This window comes from Scyliorhinus torazame, chromosome 1 (genome assembly GCF_047496885.1).
Source record: "Scyliorhinus torazame isolate Kashiwa2021f chromosome 1, sScyTor2.1, whole genome shotgun sequence".
In the NCBI taxonomy this organism is placed as follows: domain Eukaryota; kingdom Metazoa; phylum Chordata; class Chondrichthyes; order Carcharhiniformes; family Scyliorhinidae; genus Scyliorhinus; species Scyliorhinus torazame.
The window spans coordinates 109,730,142-109,748,535 of NC_092707.1; the positions used below are offsets into that span (position 1 = coordinate 109,730,142).

General features: G+C 46.6%; 1 protein-coding gene across 8 annotated transcripts in view; it reads right to left on the reverse strand.

Annotated features, from left to right (window-relative positions):
* Positions 1–18,394, reverse strand: part of specc1la (sperm antigen with calponin homology and coiled-coil domains 1-like a) — a 520,876-nt gene that overhangs the window by 256,649 nt on the left and 245,833 nt on the right. For all 8 annotated transcript variants that reach the window (XM_072499675.1, XM_072499732.1, XM_072499723.1 and 5 more), the window contains exon 10: positions 8,239–8,329. In XM_072499675.1, the coding sequence (XP_072355776.1) occupies positions 8,239–8,329 (91 nt within the window). The remainder of the gene's footprint in view (positions 1–8,238; positions 8,330–18,394) is intronic.

Consider the following 18,394-nt stretch of genomic DNA (forward strand, 5'->3'; position numbering starts at 1 on the left):
GGTAACAGCAGGGAAGAAGCGGTTTTGAATCTGGTTGTACGTGTTCCCAGACTTTTGTATCTCCTGCCTGATGGAAGAAGTTGGAAGAGTAAGTAAGCCGGGTGGGAGATCGGGTTATCCTGCCCACTGTCCCCAGGCAGTAGGAAGTGTAGATAGACTCAATGGATGGGAGGCAGGTTTGTATGATGGACTGGGCTGTGATCACGACTCTCTGAAGTTTCTAGCGTCTTGGGCCGAGCAGTTGCCAAACAAGGCTGTGATGCAGCCAGATAGGATGCTTTCTATGGTGCATCTGTAAAATTTGGTAAGAGTCAGTGTGGACATGCCGAATTTCCTTAGTTTCCTGAGAAAGTATAAGTGCTGTTATGCTTTCTTGGTGGTAGCATTCGCGTGGGTGGACCAGGACAGATTTTTGGTAATGTGCACTCCTAGGAATTTGAAGCTGTTCACCATCTCCACCTCGGCTCTGTTGATGCAGACAAGGGTGTGTACAGTACTTTGCCTCCTGAAATCAATGACCAGCTCTTTAATTTTGCTGGCATTGAGGGAGAGATTGTTGTCGCTGCACCACTCCACTCGGTTCTCTATTTCCCTCCTGTATTCTGACTCATCGTTATTCAAGATCCGACCCACTATGGCCATGTCGTCAGCAAACCTGTAGATGGAGTTGGAACAAAATTTTGCCATGCAGTCATGTGTGTACAGGGAGTATAGTAAGGGGCTAGGTACACAGCCTTGTGGGGCCCCAGTATTGAAGACTATTGTGGAGGAGGTGTTGTTGTTTATTCTCACTGTTTGTGGGTCAGAAAGTCGAGGATCCAGTTGCAGAGTGAGGAGCCAAGTTCTAGGTTTTGGAGTTTTGCTATGATTGGCTGGGATTATGGTGTTGAAGGCGGAGCTGTAGCCAATAAATAGGAGTCTGATTTGGAGTCATGTAGGATCCACGTGAACAGTTGGTTCCTGGGGAGTATTGAGAACGAAAGGGACCTTGGTGTTCCAAGTCCATGGATCTCTGAAGATGGCAGCACAAGTCGATCGAGTGGTGAATTAGGCATATGGAATGCTTGCCTTCATTAGCCAGGGCACTGAATATAGGAGTCTTGGTACAACTATATAAAACATTATATAAAACTATATAAAACTATACCGTGGGCAGCACGGTAGCCTTGTGGATAGCACAATTGCTTCACAGCTCCAGGGTCCCAGGTTCGATTCTGGCTTGGGTCACTGTCTGTGCGGAGTCTGCACATCCTCCCCGTGTGTGCGTGTGTTTCCTCCGGGTGCTCCGGTTTCCTCCCACAGTCCAAAGATGTGCGGGTTAGGTGGATTGGCCATGATAAATTGCCCTTAGTGTCCAAAATTGCCCTTAGTGTTGGGTGGGGTTACTGGGTTATGGGGATAGGGTGGCGGTGTTGACCTTGGGTAGGGTGCTCTTTCCAAGAGCCGGTGCAGACTCGATGGGCTGAATGGCCTCCTTCTGCTCTGTAAATTCTATGAAACATTGGTTAAGCCACAGAGATCGTATGTTGTGTGCAATTCTAGTCGTCACATCATCAGAAGGACATGATTGCAATGGAGGGAGTGCAAAGGACATTCACCAGAATGTTGCCTAAGATGGAAATGTTTCAGCTGTATGGGGAGACTGGATAGGCTGGGTTTGTTTTCCTTGTAGAAGAGGCTGAGGGGGACATCTGACAGAGGTATATAAAATTATGAGGCGCATAGATAGGGTAGATCATAACAATCTTTTCCCCATGGCAGAGGTGTCTAAGACCAGGGGGCATAGGTTTCAGGTAAGGAGTAAGTGGTTTAGAGGGGACCTGAAGAAACATTTTTTCACTCAGAGGGTGGCGGAAATATGAAACCCGCTGCCTGAGGACGTTGTGGAGGAGAGTACTCTCGCAACATTTACGAAGCATCTGGACAAGCAATTAAAATCATCAAGGCATAGTAGGCTATGGACCAAGTGTTGGTAAATAGGATTAGTATAGATTGGTATTTGATAGTTGGCATAGACATGGTGGGCTGAAGGGCTGGTTTCTGTGCTGTATGACCTTATGACTCTATGACTTTCCTCGGAGAGACTCCTCGAGGCAGTCGAGGACAGGCGGTAGGTCGTTTTCTGAGGACCGGGAGCTGGAGGTCTATCAATTGGACAACACCGGCCTGGAAGGAGGTCACCAAGGAGCACAGGGAATGTGAACCCCAAAAGAGGACTGACCTGCAGTGCAGGAAGATGATGAATAATCTCATCCGCTGTTGTCAATCTTCTCCTTACTCCAAACCTAAGACTGCCTAATGGCCTTCTGAGTGTAAGGGTTAAAGACAACAGGGATCTCGCACACTTCCAGCTGAAGCACTGTTTGACTGACAGATACTTTATCACTATCTCATGTTACATCCTGCATAAATGGCACCCTTATCCCTTGCTGGGCACGAATCAGCACACACAGCAGGCATGCATGCTTCTGGTCTGCTCTTTCATTCATGGTACTCAGTCAATCCATCTGTTTTTATGCAGCGCACGTTCGCCCACCAGGGAGTCTTGTCAGAGGCAGTCAGCACATTAGAATGAAGGATGGAGGGATTCAATTTGTTTGCTCTGATGCCATGGCACAGTGGGCTTGTAATGCAGAACAATGCCAGCAGCGCAGGTTCAATTCCCGTACCAGCCTCCCCGAACAGGCGCCGGAATGTGGCGACTATGGGCTTTTCACAGTAACTTCATTAAAGCCTACTTGTGACAATATTATTATGATGTAGACGCATCAAAGTCACCATTGGAAGGGTGGCAGCCGCTGTGAAGACACATCCACGCCTCTCTCTCTCACACATACGTACACCCACACACACAGATACAGACCTCACCATCCCATCTCCAACCCCAGGGCTGCTGCTTATCTTGTGCCACTACGCTTGCTCCCTTACTCACAGGCCCTAGCCTGTACATTTGAGGACTTACTTTCCCATTGTTTCCCATTCAGAGTCTGGCTCTCATTGCATTGGCTGCTCATAGATACTAGTGAGCTTATCAGCAGCCAACAACGGTAGAAATGCTGGAAAATCTCAGCAGGTCTGGCAGCATCTGTAGGGAGAGAAAAGTGCTAATGTTTAGAGTCCAGATTACCCTTTGTCAAAGGGTCTTTTCTCTCTTAGCTCTTTTCTCTCCCTACAGATGCTGCCAGACCTGCTGAGATTTTCCAGCATTTTCTCTTGGGTGTTTACAATAGTTAAATAAGTTAGGAAATGTTTAAATTCCACTAATTTTCTCGAGGTAACTATTGGCTTAACCCTAATGAAACTATCCAAATTTAGCGATTTAAATCGCTTTTTCTGATGGTTCCCAGTGCAGTGCAATTGCCCAGAGGAAGTTAGCACTTCTGTGCAATTGTCAAGTAAACCCTCACCACCAAAGTTTCGAGGGGGAATTCCCCAACGCATCTTGAGATACCTCGCAAATCAAATGCTAGGAAGCTCGGACATTATGCCCCAATATTAATCATTACCTTCCCTATTATATGCACCGCTGGTATAATATTTGAGATTATTACACTCAACCGTAAAGATGCTTTAAGTTTGTCATGACTTCATATAATACCATGTACTGGAATTAAAAGCTCTGTCACACTGGGCCCTGAAGTTCATTCACAAGTATGCAGCTGTCTTACTAAATTACAATGCATCTGTCACAGCTTGCCATCAAATGGATACGTGAAGGTTCAAATTTCCTTTAACCAAGTGTTGTGCAGTCAGAAACAACCAGAAATAGCAATGTTTCATTATGCCCACTGAACTCTTGGTAGGCCAACGTGTAATGTTTCTTTAGAATACAAATACGCTGTGTTCTTGTAATCGATATGCAAAGCAGTTCTAAACTGAAAGATTTGTTTCTGTATAACGTCCAGCTGTGAGCTTTATCCTGCATGGATTGAACAAACTTGATGTGAAGTGGCAGATTAGATAATCAATATGCGTCTTTTGTCTTGTTTGAAAATGAATAACTAATCACAAAGACCAAACAGCCAATTACATTCAAAAAAAATCTGAGCTCAGTCGCACAGTCATTTGCAAAGGGGAGGGGAGGTAATGTCTACTTAAATGGCCCACACATGACAACCCTTCCTTGTTAGTTTCTATACAACGCAGCTTTTTGTTTATATTCACTTCTGCCTCACCTCTCCTCTCACCGCATTCAACACCCTCCCAGGAATTTACTTTAGCATTTCTTGTACCTCTCTGCTCCTGCGACTTTCACCTAAAGTCCACTAAGAGTTATGGAAAAGGAAGGCTGTTTGGCCATCTTACTTTACATATCTAGACAGTTCCAAATGTCTCCCCATTTCAGCAGCAAGTTGTCTCTTAAGTGATTCTGGAGTTTCCTATTTTTTTTCTTGGAAGTCAATTTCACATGTTTCATCGCTTCTTAGGCTAGGAGATATGAGGCAAGTGGTAGAGGCAGCTGTACAGATTATCGCAATGCACTTGTTGCTGCAGGTGAGGATGGAGAAGATAGGGGAGATGGGTCATTTTTTCATTTCATTTAAGTCGATGATTTGCAGCAGATCATCTTGAGAAATATCCAGGATAATCTGTTTTGGCAGACAACAGCAGGCTAAAACCTCATATGGTCCAGCCAGTTTTTGGAGACAGAGGAAACATTAAAGCATCGTAAAAGATTAGTTAATGCAATTTTGTTTATATAAAAAGAGGATTCCCTGGAACGTAGATAGTAAGAGACATGGGGCTGGATTCTCCGCACCCCGACACCGAATTCATGGCCGGCACGAGGTGGAGAATCCATTTTCTCGCACGGAATCGGGACCGGCGCCGGTTCCTCGATTCTGCAGGCCTTGAAAAGCGGCGTACTTGGAGAGTACGCCCCGCCACCTAGGACCTACCTGGGGCCATTGCTGGAGGCCCGCTCCGCCATTCACCATCCCCGACTGGCCGCAGTCCCGACGGCGTGGATCTAACGTGGTCCAGCTGGTTGGGAAACTAGTGTGGCGGCTGCGGAGTCAGTCCGTGGCCGCCCTGGTCGGGGGCGGGCAAATCGGAGGGCAGGGGAGCCTTATACGGGGCCGGGAAATGATTGTGCGGGTGGACAGTGTCGGGCGCGCGGCCGATCAGGGGGTCTATTTTCAGAGTCCAGCTCCGCGGTCAGAGTCTGCCATGGAGCATGGCATGGCCGCCGGAGGCCGCCTGCGTGCGCATGCGCGGCCTCCGACCCGGAAGTGCGGGGGCCCGTATCTGCAGCAAAAGCTGCTAAATTTACACTGGGTCCCTGCTAGCCCCCTGCAGGGCTAGGAATATGTGGCCCTTTCACAACAGTTTTTCTGCCGTGAAACTCCACAGTTTTGACGCCGGCGTGGGGACATAATCCCAATAACTGAGAATCCAGCCATTGTGTTTAGCTTAGTAAGATGATGTAGTTAATGGGAGGAGCCAGGGGATGAATGAGTCAAGTGTTTAGTTTTCAGTTTTGAAATTCAGTTTAAGATTAAGATGTGGGGCAGCACGGTGGTGCAATGGGTAGCACTGCAGGCTCACGGTGCCGAGGTCCCAGGATCGATCCCGGCTCTGGGTCACTGACGTGTGGAGTTTGCACATTCTCCCCGTGTTTGCGTGGGTTTCACCCCCACAACCCAAAAGAAGTGCAGGGTAGGTGAATTGGCCACGCTAAATTGCCCCTTAATTGGAAAAATGAATTGGGTACTCTAAATTTATATTTTAAAAAAGATTAAGATGTGGACAGATGAGCAGTTGCTCTGAAGACAGTAACTTTTGATCTGTGAGCAGCAACAGTTTCTCTCAAAACTGAGAGTTAAAGATTTGACTGTGAACAGTATAAGGGGCAGTTTCTCAAAAGCTGGGAGGTTAAACAGTAGTTTGAGAAGGCAAGAATCTGCAAGTTGGTTCCTGAAGAAATCTCTTTCTCGAAGCAGGCGCGCCAAGAAATCTCTCGTAAGCAAATATTCCTGGGTCTCCGAACTGTATTTAAAAATGGATTTTGACCCGAGATGGGTGTTGTTTGAGTGAAAATAGCAGATTATTGCTTCATTGTGTTAAGCATCGGTCATTGTAAGCTATTGTCTTTATGATATTAAAGTTAGTAATAATGTGCAAGTAATAAACTTTATTTTAATATACGATATCCCTATTTGTATGCGGAATCACTCCTGGAGTAAAGTATTCTTTCCTCACAGTCTTAAAAATTAAACAAAACATTTGGGTGTCTGTCCGGTGTCCTAGTAACTGTTGGGGTCTGGTCCAGGATCGTAAGAATGGGATTTGAGTGTAGGCCAGGATGTATTGCCCCATCCCCAATTGACCATCGCGTAGGGAGTGCTGAGATGCTTTTTTGAACTGCTGTAGTCCATGCGTAGGTCACTCACAGTGCTGTTGTAGGAAGAGGTCCAGGATTTTGACCCAGCGATAGTGAAGGAGCGTGATGTTCAGGGCAGCCAGGGGCGCTGGAACCATTCTATACATATCTCTAAATACTTGCAGAATTTTAGATATATTGGAGGATAAACATTTGGCAATTTAAGGGTTAAAAGCCTGGGTTAGTGTGTGTCTGACTGCAGTAGACATGTTTTTAAAAGAAGCTCGTTTTGCAAGACCGGAAAAGCTTTTAGGAGCCAGAGGTGAAATTGACCAGAGTAAAAAGCCTGGGCTAATGCACTGTTGTTTGACTAGGGCGAGTCCGTCCCTGGGGAGTTTTCAGCCTGGGGAGATGATGTCATTGCTAAGAGGAGCTAAGGTATTCAGACATTCTCAGAAAGCTTTGGAGTGGAGTTCTGATCTGGTTACCCTTTAGACCATAAGTAAGGTTTTTTGCTCGAACAGTAGGATAGTTAAACGATTAGTAGTATTTAAAGCAATGCAGACGCCGGAGGACAAACCAGTTGAAACAGCTTTTTGAAGGTGTGTGTAGGGGTTCTAACGTGAGCCAAGTCTGTTCTGGAAAGTTGGTATTATTCTGTACCATTGGATACAAGGTGGATTGAGAGCTGTATGTTTTTCCTTTCTTTTTATTTAATTGGGAATAGTGATAGTATGGGATAATTGTAAGCTATTTTTTGGTGTGATATTAAAGAGTTTAATATTGTATCAATAATAAAGTTTTGTTTTAAAATACCAAATCCCTACATCTTAGTGCAATCACTTCTGGAGCAAAGTATTCTTTCTGTAGTCTTACAAAAATAAACTAAATAGCTACTGTTGGGGTAGGGTCTGGGATCATAATATCTCCACTAAAGAAAAATAGGATCATATGATCAAGATGCTCATGTAAGAACTGCTGGCAGTGACAAAGTTTTTTTAATAAAAAAGCAATTTCCAGTAAAGGGGAAACCTGGAGAGAGCAGTAAACAATACAGATAATTCCTCATTTCCACACAGCAACATCTTGCCGATGAACAAATTAATTTTCTATCAATGGACATAAAAGTGATGCAATGTGTTATTAATACATTTATCTCTACTGATTAAGTTGGATCATCTGGAATCTAACTACAGAAACTGCCTCACTCCTACATCACCTCCACTGACGCCTTCTGATGTATCACCATCAGACAGGAACAGGACACATTGCACTATCAGCAAAGGACGGCATTACATGGCAGACAAATGAGTGGGTTCAATTGCAAGACAAATGTGAACTGGAACCATCAACACAACAGGTTACTGGAGTAGTAATCCAGAGTACATGTCAGCTTCAGAATTTGAATTCAGTATAAGTGAAATACACGGACAAAAAAAGCTTTCGTTATAAAAGTGCCCTCAAAATTTCGGACAAAAGTCAATACCCAAATGGAGGGGGTGGGCCAACAATTAACTCAATTGCGTCAAGCTTCGGAAAAGAGGGCTCAAAATTCTGAGCTGTTACAGATTCTGTGGGTCATAGTTTGGGAAGTATCAAAGTCTTTTCCTGGGAACACACTGAAGACTGAGTGCAATCAGTGCACCCTGGAGAGAACAACTCATGTTGCAGCTGAAATCAAATTCTCAGTGATACACATTGAAATTTCTCTGAACTTGTATCTGAGATAGCCTCAACCCCTCTCAGCAGCTCTTTCTCAATTATCTAAGTACTAGTAGACAGGTCATCTTCATCTTCTTCCAAAGGCTAGCAACACCAAACACTTGAAATAGAATCAGTAGCTAACGGTCAATTGGAAAACGTATCCTTTAAAATTGGGCATTATTTTCAGGGAACAGGAGCTGATAAAGACTCACCTGGAACAGAAATCTCAGTGTAGCTCGGTCTTTTGTCTGTCAGTGCCGACAGAGTCTTTGGTGCTGATATTGGGCCACTGATGGAATGTCTCTGTGAAAATACAACACACAAATTCAAACTTTGTCACTTGGTTTCAGATATTATCAGTCGACTAAAAACATGGAAGACTTGCTCCAAATGCTTTCGGCACACAGTCTACTCTTCTACTTCTGTCATTTTTACACCAACAAATTGAATCAAACATAAGCAGCAAAGCAAAATACCAAAGATGCTGGAAATTTGGAATAAAAACAAATTGCTGAAATAATAATAATCTTTATTAGTGTCACAAGTAGGCTTATATTAACACTGCAATGAAGTTACTGTGAAAATCCCCTAGTCGCCAAGTTCCGCCCCTCTTCAGGTATACTCCAATTCACTTAACAGCATGTCTTTCGGGATTTGTGGGAGGAAACCAGAGTACCCGGAGGAAACCCACGCAACACGGGGAGGAAGTGCAGACTCCGCACAGACCGTGACCCAAGCCAGGAATCGAACCCGGGTCCCTGGCACTGTGAAGCAATAATGCTAACCACTGTGCTACCATGCCGCCCTACTCAGGTTAGGCGGCATCTGTGGAGGGAAAGAGTTAAACTTGCAGGTGGATGATCTTCCATCAGAACTCAGAAGAAAACGACATAGAGATGTCAGCCCTCCAGGTCTGCAGCCACTGGCAGGTAGGCAAGCTGAGCAGCCGGAGAGAGCATGGTGCCCTTGAGCATGGGAGAATTTAGTGTCCCAGGTACTTATCCCTCCATCAGCAAAACTCAAAACTTATTGGGGAGCTAGTAGCACAATAGCTGCAGCATCTTATCTGAGAGAGTTATGGGAATTGGAGAGAGGGACAACATTGCCTTATCTCTTTCTCTCTCTCGCAGAAGAGGGCACACAATGCCAGCAAAAAGGTGCAGAGGAAGTCTGCCCCATCTTATCATCCTAACAGCAATGGGGGAGCAGCAATTGACATTGCGAGGGTGGGCATCGGATGAGGAGGTGGGCAATGGAGCGATGGGAATACCTGTAAGAGCGTGTGAAAAGATTTTAAAATTCTGCACATGAAGGGGGTGGAGTTCACTCCTCTCCATGCAGCAGCATGTTAAAACTTATCTGCATTGGGAAACCTGACCTGTGCGGAGGCATCTGCTGTCAGAGGTGAATTCTCATGGTCGCCTCCTTCCATCTCCCACAGTCCCAATTGTGAATGGGGATTAAGTCAATGTCTTTGTAGCATTCTCAGGCCACACTGAGGTCATCGACCATTGTCCGCCACACATCCACCAGCTATAGTCATAACGGTGGGTCCTCACACACAATGAGAAAGAGTGTCTCTGCATGATGAACAAAGCAGCAGTGGCAAGGAAGAAGTGAGAGAGACAGATAGCTGTGGGATGTTCCCTCGGAGGATGGAGGACAGACACAGCCCCGTCTTAGGAGTCAGACAAAAGACGGATCTACTTTGACCGGTAAGGTGAGATGTGTACCCGCATGTCAGTTTCCTGAGGTCATGTGTGCGACCCTGGCCCAGGGATCACATGACCTCCTCCACTGAAGGGAGCGGTGAACCTATTGGGAGAGCACTTGGAGTAGATGCAGAAACAGCACATTGATATGAAAAGAATGGATGCAACACTCTGTAACAATGACTGGTCAGTGGCGCTGATGAAACAAAGAATGATGAAATAGATGCCAGTTATGCCCCAGTTGGTGATGTACTGCAGAAATCAGAGCGACAAAGGGCTGAAAAATCACTGAAGAGGGCGAGGGTACTGCCCCTCACGGGGTGCCATCATCGACCTGCTCATCCCCTCTGACCATGGAATATTACGATCCCAGACCAGACCACAACAGTTGCTGGGATACCAGACAGAAACCCCAATATTTTATTACATTTGTAAGACTTTGAAGAAAGGATACTTCACTCCAGGAGTGATTCCACACACAAACACGGATAGGGTATATTAAAACAAATGTCATTACTAACACAGATTATACTTGCTGAAGGGCTGTCTTGGATAAACTGCTTTGAGAAAGAGACATCCTTCAGGAACCAGCTTTCAGATTCTTGCCTATGTCAAACTGCTGTTTAACTTCCCAGCATTTGGCAAGAAAGCTCCTGTTCTGTTCAGAAGCAAATCTTTAACTCACTGTTTTCAGAAGCTGCAAGTCTGTCCATAGACATATCAAAACTAAACTGAATACCTGACTGCTTCAGCCCCTGGCTCCTCCCGTTAACCACATCTCCTTTTCACTAACTGGGTTATGACCATCTGGCATAGGCTAAATCTCTAATCAGCGAACCTTCTCTCTATAAACAAAATTCCATTAGCCCTACTCCGACAAGCTATATCCATGGCTGAAATTAATTATCTTACTTTTACGATATTTTAATTGCACCTCTATAGACCCAAAGTGCAGCTGCCTTTCAAACCAGGATTTTTAAAAACATTACTCCAGCAGTGAAATACACACCCTAACCCAGGCGTTTAACCATTACTGCACCGGCTACATATGATACTATATCTCAAAATCCTACTTCATCACAGGACCCAGTGATGGAAGCTGCCCCTGCATTGATCCTGGACCCGATACCTTTGCAAGTGCCCCTCCATTCGCATTTCCAATATGAAGGATTTCAGTCGCAAGCAGACTGAGCTAAGCAGGAAGTTTTCACCTCAACTGCAACGTCACAAGGGAAGTACCTGGTGGAACTTGCCTAGAACAAAGGCCACATGTCAGTCAGAGCACCGATCGAGTCCTTGGATGAATTTTATTTCTGAGTTATGCTCAAAAAGGTGCAAAGTTCCATTCTTTAATAGTAAAACTGGAAAAGGAGGAAGAAGTGGTGAAAGAAATAGTCTTGTAGTTGGGAGAGGTATTTTTCACACCTTTGTAGCAAAAATGGAACTATTCAACATTGCTTATTAAACGTGTTCTCATAGGCAGAGCAAGTAACTGTACAGTGCTGCTGGATGAATTGTACCCGTGTAAAACATGGGTGGATCAGCTCTGTCCTGGCATTCATGCCACCTTGCTAAGTGCTTTGACTTCTGGGTAGCTCCCTGGACAGTATGGACACCGTTGTGTTTGTATCTTCCTCCTCTGATGATGAAACTTGTCAATTTAAAACATACCTCAAGGTCCACACCTCTTGGCAAGTCCATGTTATGGGAGAGTGCAGCAGATCAGCACAACACACAAGACCCTTGCACAGTATACCACAGGGTGGCACCTGACTGGCCCAGATATTAGAAGCACATCGTCAGAAGCCCGATCGCAGTCGTGAACAGATGGCTTTGTTGTAGTGGCTCTCTACTGCTCTGTAGGTGTTACACAGTGTAACCATCACTTCAGTGAAGATCCATCCAAGGAGAGCAGCAAAACTCTGGACTGCTGGAGGTTGAAGGCATCATGGATAGCTACCAGGATAGTGAGCACACACATAAAAAGCGCTTATCATGGTCAGAGAACAATTGAATGTTGAGAGAATAAAAGCCCTTCTTGTTGATGGAACTTACTGACTGCTCACTCAGCACCTTGATGGCTACATGGGTACAATCGGAGATGTCCTGCACCAATAGGAATCCAGTGATGGAGATGAATCTCACTGGCCTGTGTGTTTGCGAGGTCCCATATGTATGAAATTGTATGTACTGTCCAGCTTTCACAAATAGAGCATCAGTGACCTGTAAGATACAAAGGTGTTCGGCTGTTGCTGCTTAAGAGACACCTCCAAGGTCTGCGGCTGATCCTGGGAACAGGTTAGAGGTGAAGAAGTCCAAGGCTACAGTGACTTTAACGGTTGAAGACAGGGCATGGCGAGCAGTATTGCAAGGTCTGGGATTTTCAATGTACACACAAATCTCAGTGACCATCTCTCTGGATAGGCACAGTCTCTTGTGGCACTGATTCTCAAACATATCCAGGTAGCTGCTTCTTCCACAGTACACAAGGCAGAGCATATGGTCTTTGTTGTCTTCCCGCTCCTCGTTCATCTCCTCATGCCCAGGGCTCTGCATCTATTCCTGAGAATGTTGATCATCATCAACGCTCAACCCGATCTTAATCCCAGTTCTAGCTATTGCCTTGCTTGTCGGCAGTAGCACTCGTGAAGTTTAATTAATTTACTGAATCTTATGGCCCCACAATTCCTGGACAGTCGTGACCCCCTCCGCTGCCCGAGCATGCACAGAACATACGCCACTAACTCTGTTCACCTGATGGCCCGTATATGTCACTGGAGGGCTGTCCCTCAGGGCCTTGTAATCTACATTCTAACCTAACTGAATGGCTTCCTGCTGTGTTCACAGTTCCTTCCACTTGAATTGTTGCAGATCCAAATATTTTGGTGCAAATCAAATAACCAAGGCCACTAAACCAAACAAACTGAGGGACAAATTAAACGGGCAGTCCCTTAAAGGGATTCTACCTTGAACAAAAACAAAAAATAAACGTAAAACAACAAATCAAAACATGATTAAAGCGGCCGATAAGGCATCCTATCATGTAACCCCAAAAAATTTCAAACTAGCTTTCGACAAGCTTACGCATTCCTGGGTCCCACCTGTTACAAACCCCTCAGGGGCCATGGACTATAGTCCTCAGATTCCCCACATTTACGTCTGAGAATGAACTCCCCGGTAATTGGGAGCGGGGTTCCCCCTTAACCAGGGGAAACCTCACAGTATTAAAACCCCGGGTGCAGGTCAGGGAAGATGGCCCTTTGGGGAGGAGTTGTTAGCTTTGTACTTTTGTGTATATATAAATAAACCTTAGTTCATTTTTTTTCGTACTGTGCGTTCCGCTGTCTCTTCTGTTAGATTCTACACTAGCGACGAGGTAGAGATTCGAACCCGCACGTGCATAGAACGGACTCCAAATTCTTTGCCACATTGGTGGCCCTGGTCGAGGTGCACCTGAATCTGCAACCCCCAATAATAGTGTAGCCACCTAAAATGGCTGATTCCCTATTAATTTGGCCAAAACCCGATTTAAAATGGCTAACCGAAAAGGCTGATGGGAAAAGCAGCCAACAGGACACAAACGGACAGCTGCAGACAGAATAGCGTATTCGACTCTGGGGAAGTCGGCCCAGATCGATACTCAAGACCATTAGCAGCACATCAACCCAGACATCTGCAGTTTAATCGGCTATCCCCGGGAACAATTGCAACATATTAGCAATTGAATGCCGGGCCAGACCTGTCGGCGTCTGCAGTGGCCAAAACAAAGACAGGTGAATGACCACCCCCCGATCGAGGAATCGCCCCGTTATTGGATATATCGAACCCAGTGATTGGGAACAAGTCCAATCACTTGGGACTCAGGGTCAAGGGCCGCCCCGAGAGGCGGGAAGCCCCGGGACCCTATAAAGTGAGGGTCCAAGTTCAGATCGCGCTCTCTCTCCCTTCGTCTCCTGCTCGAGACCTTCGCAAGAACATCAACAGAAACTGTAAGTTTGACTCCAGCGATCGCTACCCGATAAAGACTCCTAGCCATCGACCTGTATCAGCCTTTTTGAATCCCGTGGGCCAGATCCGATTCGATAAGCCATTTGTTTCCCTGACCTGGTGGGCCCTTCCTAAAGTTAAGTATTGGCCAGTAGTGGTAGGTTTCTATATAGATAGTAGGATTATTGTGTAAGCATTACTTGTTGTATATAATAAATGACCGTTGATTTCAATCTTACCAAGTGGTGTGCTGACTTATTAATCATAACTCGAGCTTTAAACACGTGGCGGTATCAGAAAGATACCTGGCGACTCATGAGCAAAGGTGGCATAATCAGAGGTAATAAAACTAAGGCTAAAAAGAGCAACAATAGTCCGCCGGTTCAATTTCCAGGGCAAAGAGAAGCACAAGGGGAATCCAATGGCGACATTTTGGTGCGCTCGCTGCCTCTTGTGAGTTTGGGGCTGCACTGACCGAATTGCCGAGGGACCGTTTCGTTTGTGGGCCTCCACAACGGCGACACCCTGTGTAAACTGCTAACTGAGACTCACTTAACCCTCCAACAGGAGGTAGACATCATCATTGCCCAGGAAAGCACTGAGCGTGGGGTCCAAGAGCTTTAGGGCCTGGTGGTTCTGAACCTCGAATGGAGTGACCACCGACCAGCCGCGCCCAGACCCGAGGGATGCGAGCCTCCACAAAGTGGGACCTGCTGCAGGAACAGTGGTCGTTGCCATGACGCACCCCCGAGCGACGGGGGCAATTCCCCCGAGTCAGAACAGCAAGACGGCGGCCGCAGGCTGGCTGTCACGACCAGGGCTGAGAACCCATGTGGTCAAGGGAAGGCGCGGTTCCCCGCCAATCCCTAGGCATTACTGCCCACCCTAGAGGGCAGGAATATTATGTTGAGGACCAGGAAGACGCATACCAACAGTTACATTGTGTTACAGCTTTCAGGGTCACGCCAATCCCAATAGCACAGAAGATCAATGGGCATTCCATTGACATGGAGCTTGACTCAAGAGCGGTGGTTTCAGTCATTAGCTGCCAGACGTTTACTATGTTCCAGTCCGGTCTTCAGACCGTGGCCCTTCGAGACAGGGATACCAGGTTCGCCAAGTATACGGGGGAGCCCTTGGCCATTGAAGGCACCAAGTGACTGTGACGTCTGGGACCCAGTCAGCATGCTTACCCTTGGTGGTAGTCCACAGTGGAGAACACAGCTTATTGGGCCACGACTGGCTACGCCATTTAATGTTGGATTGGCAGTGTTTTTGCCAAATATACCGCCAAGGCCCAGAAAGCGTGCTGGTGAAATTTTCAGTGGTTTTCGCAAAAGGCCTCGGAACCATAAAAGGTGCAGTGGCAAAAATTAGCGTGGATGATCACGCACAAACCCTCCATTTTTGCACCTGTCCGGTACCATACACACTACGCCCCAAGGTTGATGCGGAGTTGGATTGCTTGCCACGCCTGGGCATCATCTACCCTGTCAACTTCGCCAACTGGGGTGCACCAGTAGTCCCAATGTTAAAACCTGTCGGATCCGTTCATCTGTGTGGAAACTACAAGATGACGATGAACCGGTTTTCATGTTTCGACCATTATCCGGCCAGGCGCATTGAGGACCTGTACACCAAGCTCAGTGACGGCAAAACATTCACAAAACCTGACATGAGCCACACGTATTTGCAGGTGGTCCTAGACCCGAGCTCCCGGGGGTTCGCCACCCTCAACACCCACTTACCGTTTGGAGTTTCATCGACCTATGCGATGTTCCAGCGAATGATGGTGAATATTCTGCGGGGCCTGCCCAGGGTGGACGTATATCTGGACAACGTCCTTACCATTCGGACTCGGACAAGGAGCACTTGGACAACCTTGTGGATGGGTGGCACAGTGGTTAGCACTGTTGCCTCACAGCTCCAGGGCCCTACATTCAATTCCAGCCCGGGTGACTCTCTGTGCGGAGTCTGCACATTCTCCCCATGTCTGCGTGGGTTTCCTCCGGGTGCTCCGGCTTCGTCCCACAGTCCAAAGATCTGCAGGTTAGGTGGATTGGCCACGCTAAATTGTCCCTTAGTGTTCTATTTGACAAATGACGCTCATTGTCGGCTGTCTCTTGGTCTGAGGAGACGTACTCAGTTGTGGGTTTCTGCCATGAGTCTTCATGTGACCGAAGAAGCCGATTCGCGACCCGCAGATATTTAGGAATATTGCAATGAAATTATGCTGATAGCTACACAGGCTCTTAAGTTTTCTAAGAGTCACTGCCAGAAGACCTGAAGTCCAGAAATAAAGGTGCAACTCATATTTTCCAAACACCGTTCACACCAGGGTCCATAGTCCTGGTTCTGCCAAGTCTGGCCTGCAATGCTAAAAGGGGTATCTTCAATAGCACAGTGAGAGTAGGTACTACAAATCTGCTTCTTAATGAAGCGATCGTCTTGTGTAAAGCGGCATGATTGCTCACCTGAGGGTTCAAACAGTGCTGTTGGGCGGAAGTAGTTATTTTTTCTGAACTAGATGATATTTCTTTTCTATGGGACCTCTTAGATTAGTACTGGTGGTTTTTACAGGTTGCTGCTTTATTTTCATAGAATTTACAGTGTAGAAGGAGGCCATTCGGCCCATCGAGTCTGCACCGGCTCTTAGAAAGAGCACCCCACCCAAGGTCCACACCTCCATCCTAACCCAGTAACTACACCCAACACTAAGGGCAATTTTAGACACTATGGGCAATTTCGCATGGCCAATCCACCTAACCCGCACATCTTTGGACTGTGGGAGGAAACCGGAGCACCCGGAGGAAACACACGCACACACGGGGAGGATGTGCAGACTCCACACAGACAGTGACCCAAGCCGGAATCAAACCTGGGACCCTGGAGCTGTGAAGCAATTGTGCTATCCACAATGCTACCGTGCTGCCCCTTTGAAGTAGGAAACATTAAGAAGCTCAAGGGGGGGGGATGAGGATAAATTTCCCATGAAGGAGGAGATTACAGAGATGGGGAGGGAGAACGCCATGGAGGCAATTGAAATTGAGGATGAGAGTATTCAAGCAAAGACGTTGTGGAACGGCCTGGATTTTAGGCCCAAAAAGATTGGACATTTCAATTTAAAAATTGGACATTTTAAATCAAGCCAGTCAGCTCCAGCAAACAGACTGATGGTACAAAGCAACTCAGACAAGTTGCCAGGGCATGCCTGGACCTGTCCTGTCATTTGCCCATCACAAGATTATCAATTCTATTCATATGCACCGATCTTGGGTTGTCCAGATCAAGTCAGGCTTTCTGGCACCACAAAGTTCCTGCTGTTACCTTAAATGGCAATGGGTTACGTGCAAACAACACCATCAGAGACGGTGCGTGCCCCGGTATCCTGTCAGGCAGTCATCATTGTGGTGTTGGGTGCTCTGGTGCACAGATGAGCCAACACAGTTGTATGTGGTACAACTCTATTTTATTTTAACTCTTATAATACAGTTCATTCTGGATACTCTGCACGTGCTGTCTCCCTGAGTGTGTTTGGTAACAGATCTGTCCTGGTCCTCCTCTGCAGCTAATACTGACCACCGGGGGTCGTGTCTGTGCTTTTATATCTTTCTGTCATTGGTTGTGGTGTTGTGTGTTCTGATTTGTCTGTTGGTGTGTCTATCATGATGTGTGTGTTTGAATATCATGACAATCATCTAATCTACTGGCTGTTGGAATCCCTTCCCAAGGCTTCTTTGGCCGAAAGCCAGAGAAGGTTCTGGAAAGGCACAGGGGAATCAAACACCCGAACCTCCAAGCAGCGAAGACACCATGTGGAAGCAATAGAGACGCCTGACCAGAGGTGGAAGGAAGTAGCGTGCGAGACCCTGAGGAAATTGAGACTGGGAGAATCGGATCCGTGGCTCAACCGAGTCCATCAATACGGATCATTATAACGAATCTTGGGAATCTTTAGTATATGCTTTTGAGTTAAGGGTAAATATTGTTGTTGTGAATAAAATTTGTTGGCCTTTATACTTGTGCTGTCCTTTGTTTTCCCCGCTAATAAAGATACCTGGGTAAAACTTAGGTTAAAATATTGGTCGAAGTATCAGAGATTTTACAGATACAACAGCAGCAAACACGGGGTGATAGGGGAGCTTGCCTTCAGTTGGGCTTGAACAGTCTTCAGCGCTGTGCCCTTCATTGTAGCATGAGAGATCGTCATGGTCATGCTGCTGTGTAGTGGAGCATGGTAGGCTGTTATAGCCTTCTTGCTGTTCACGTGAGCATGGCAGACTTGCATCGTCTGCCGCTGGTTGGTCAGGAGAGGTTGCTAGACCCTCATGGTCTTGTTCCTGCAAGGACTGCACATTGGAGTCTTGCGTTGCTTCTATCGTGGAGGCTGTCCACGAGCTCTCTGTGGAGGCTTGTGACACTGGAGTCACTTCTTGTTCATGCAAGGACTGCGCTCTGGAGTCTTGCGTTGCTTCTATCGTGGAGGCTGTCCACGAGCTCTCTGTGGAGGCTTGTGACACTGGAGTCACTTCTTGTTCGTGCAAGGACTGCGCTCTGGAGTCTTGCGTTGCTTCTATCGTGGAGGCTGTCCACGAGCTCTCTGTGGAGGCTTGTGACACTGGAGTCACTTCTTGTCCGTGCAAGGACTGCGCTCTGGAGTCTTGCATTT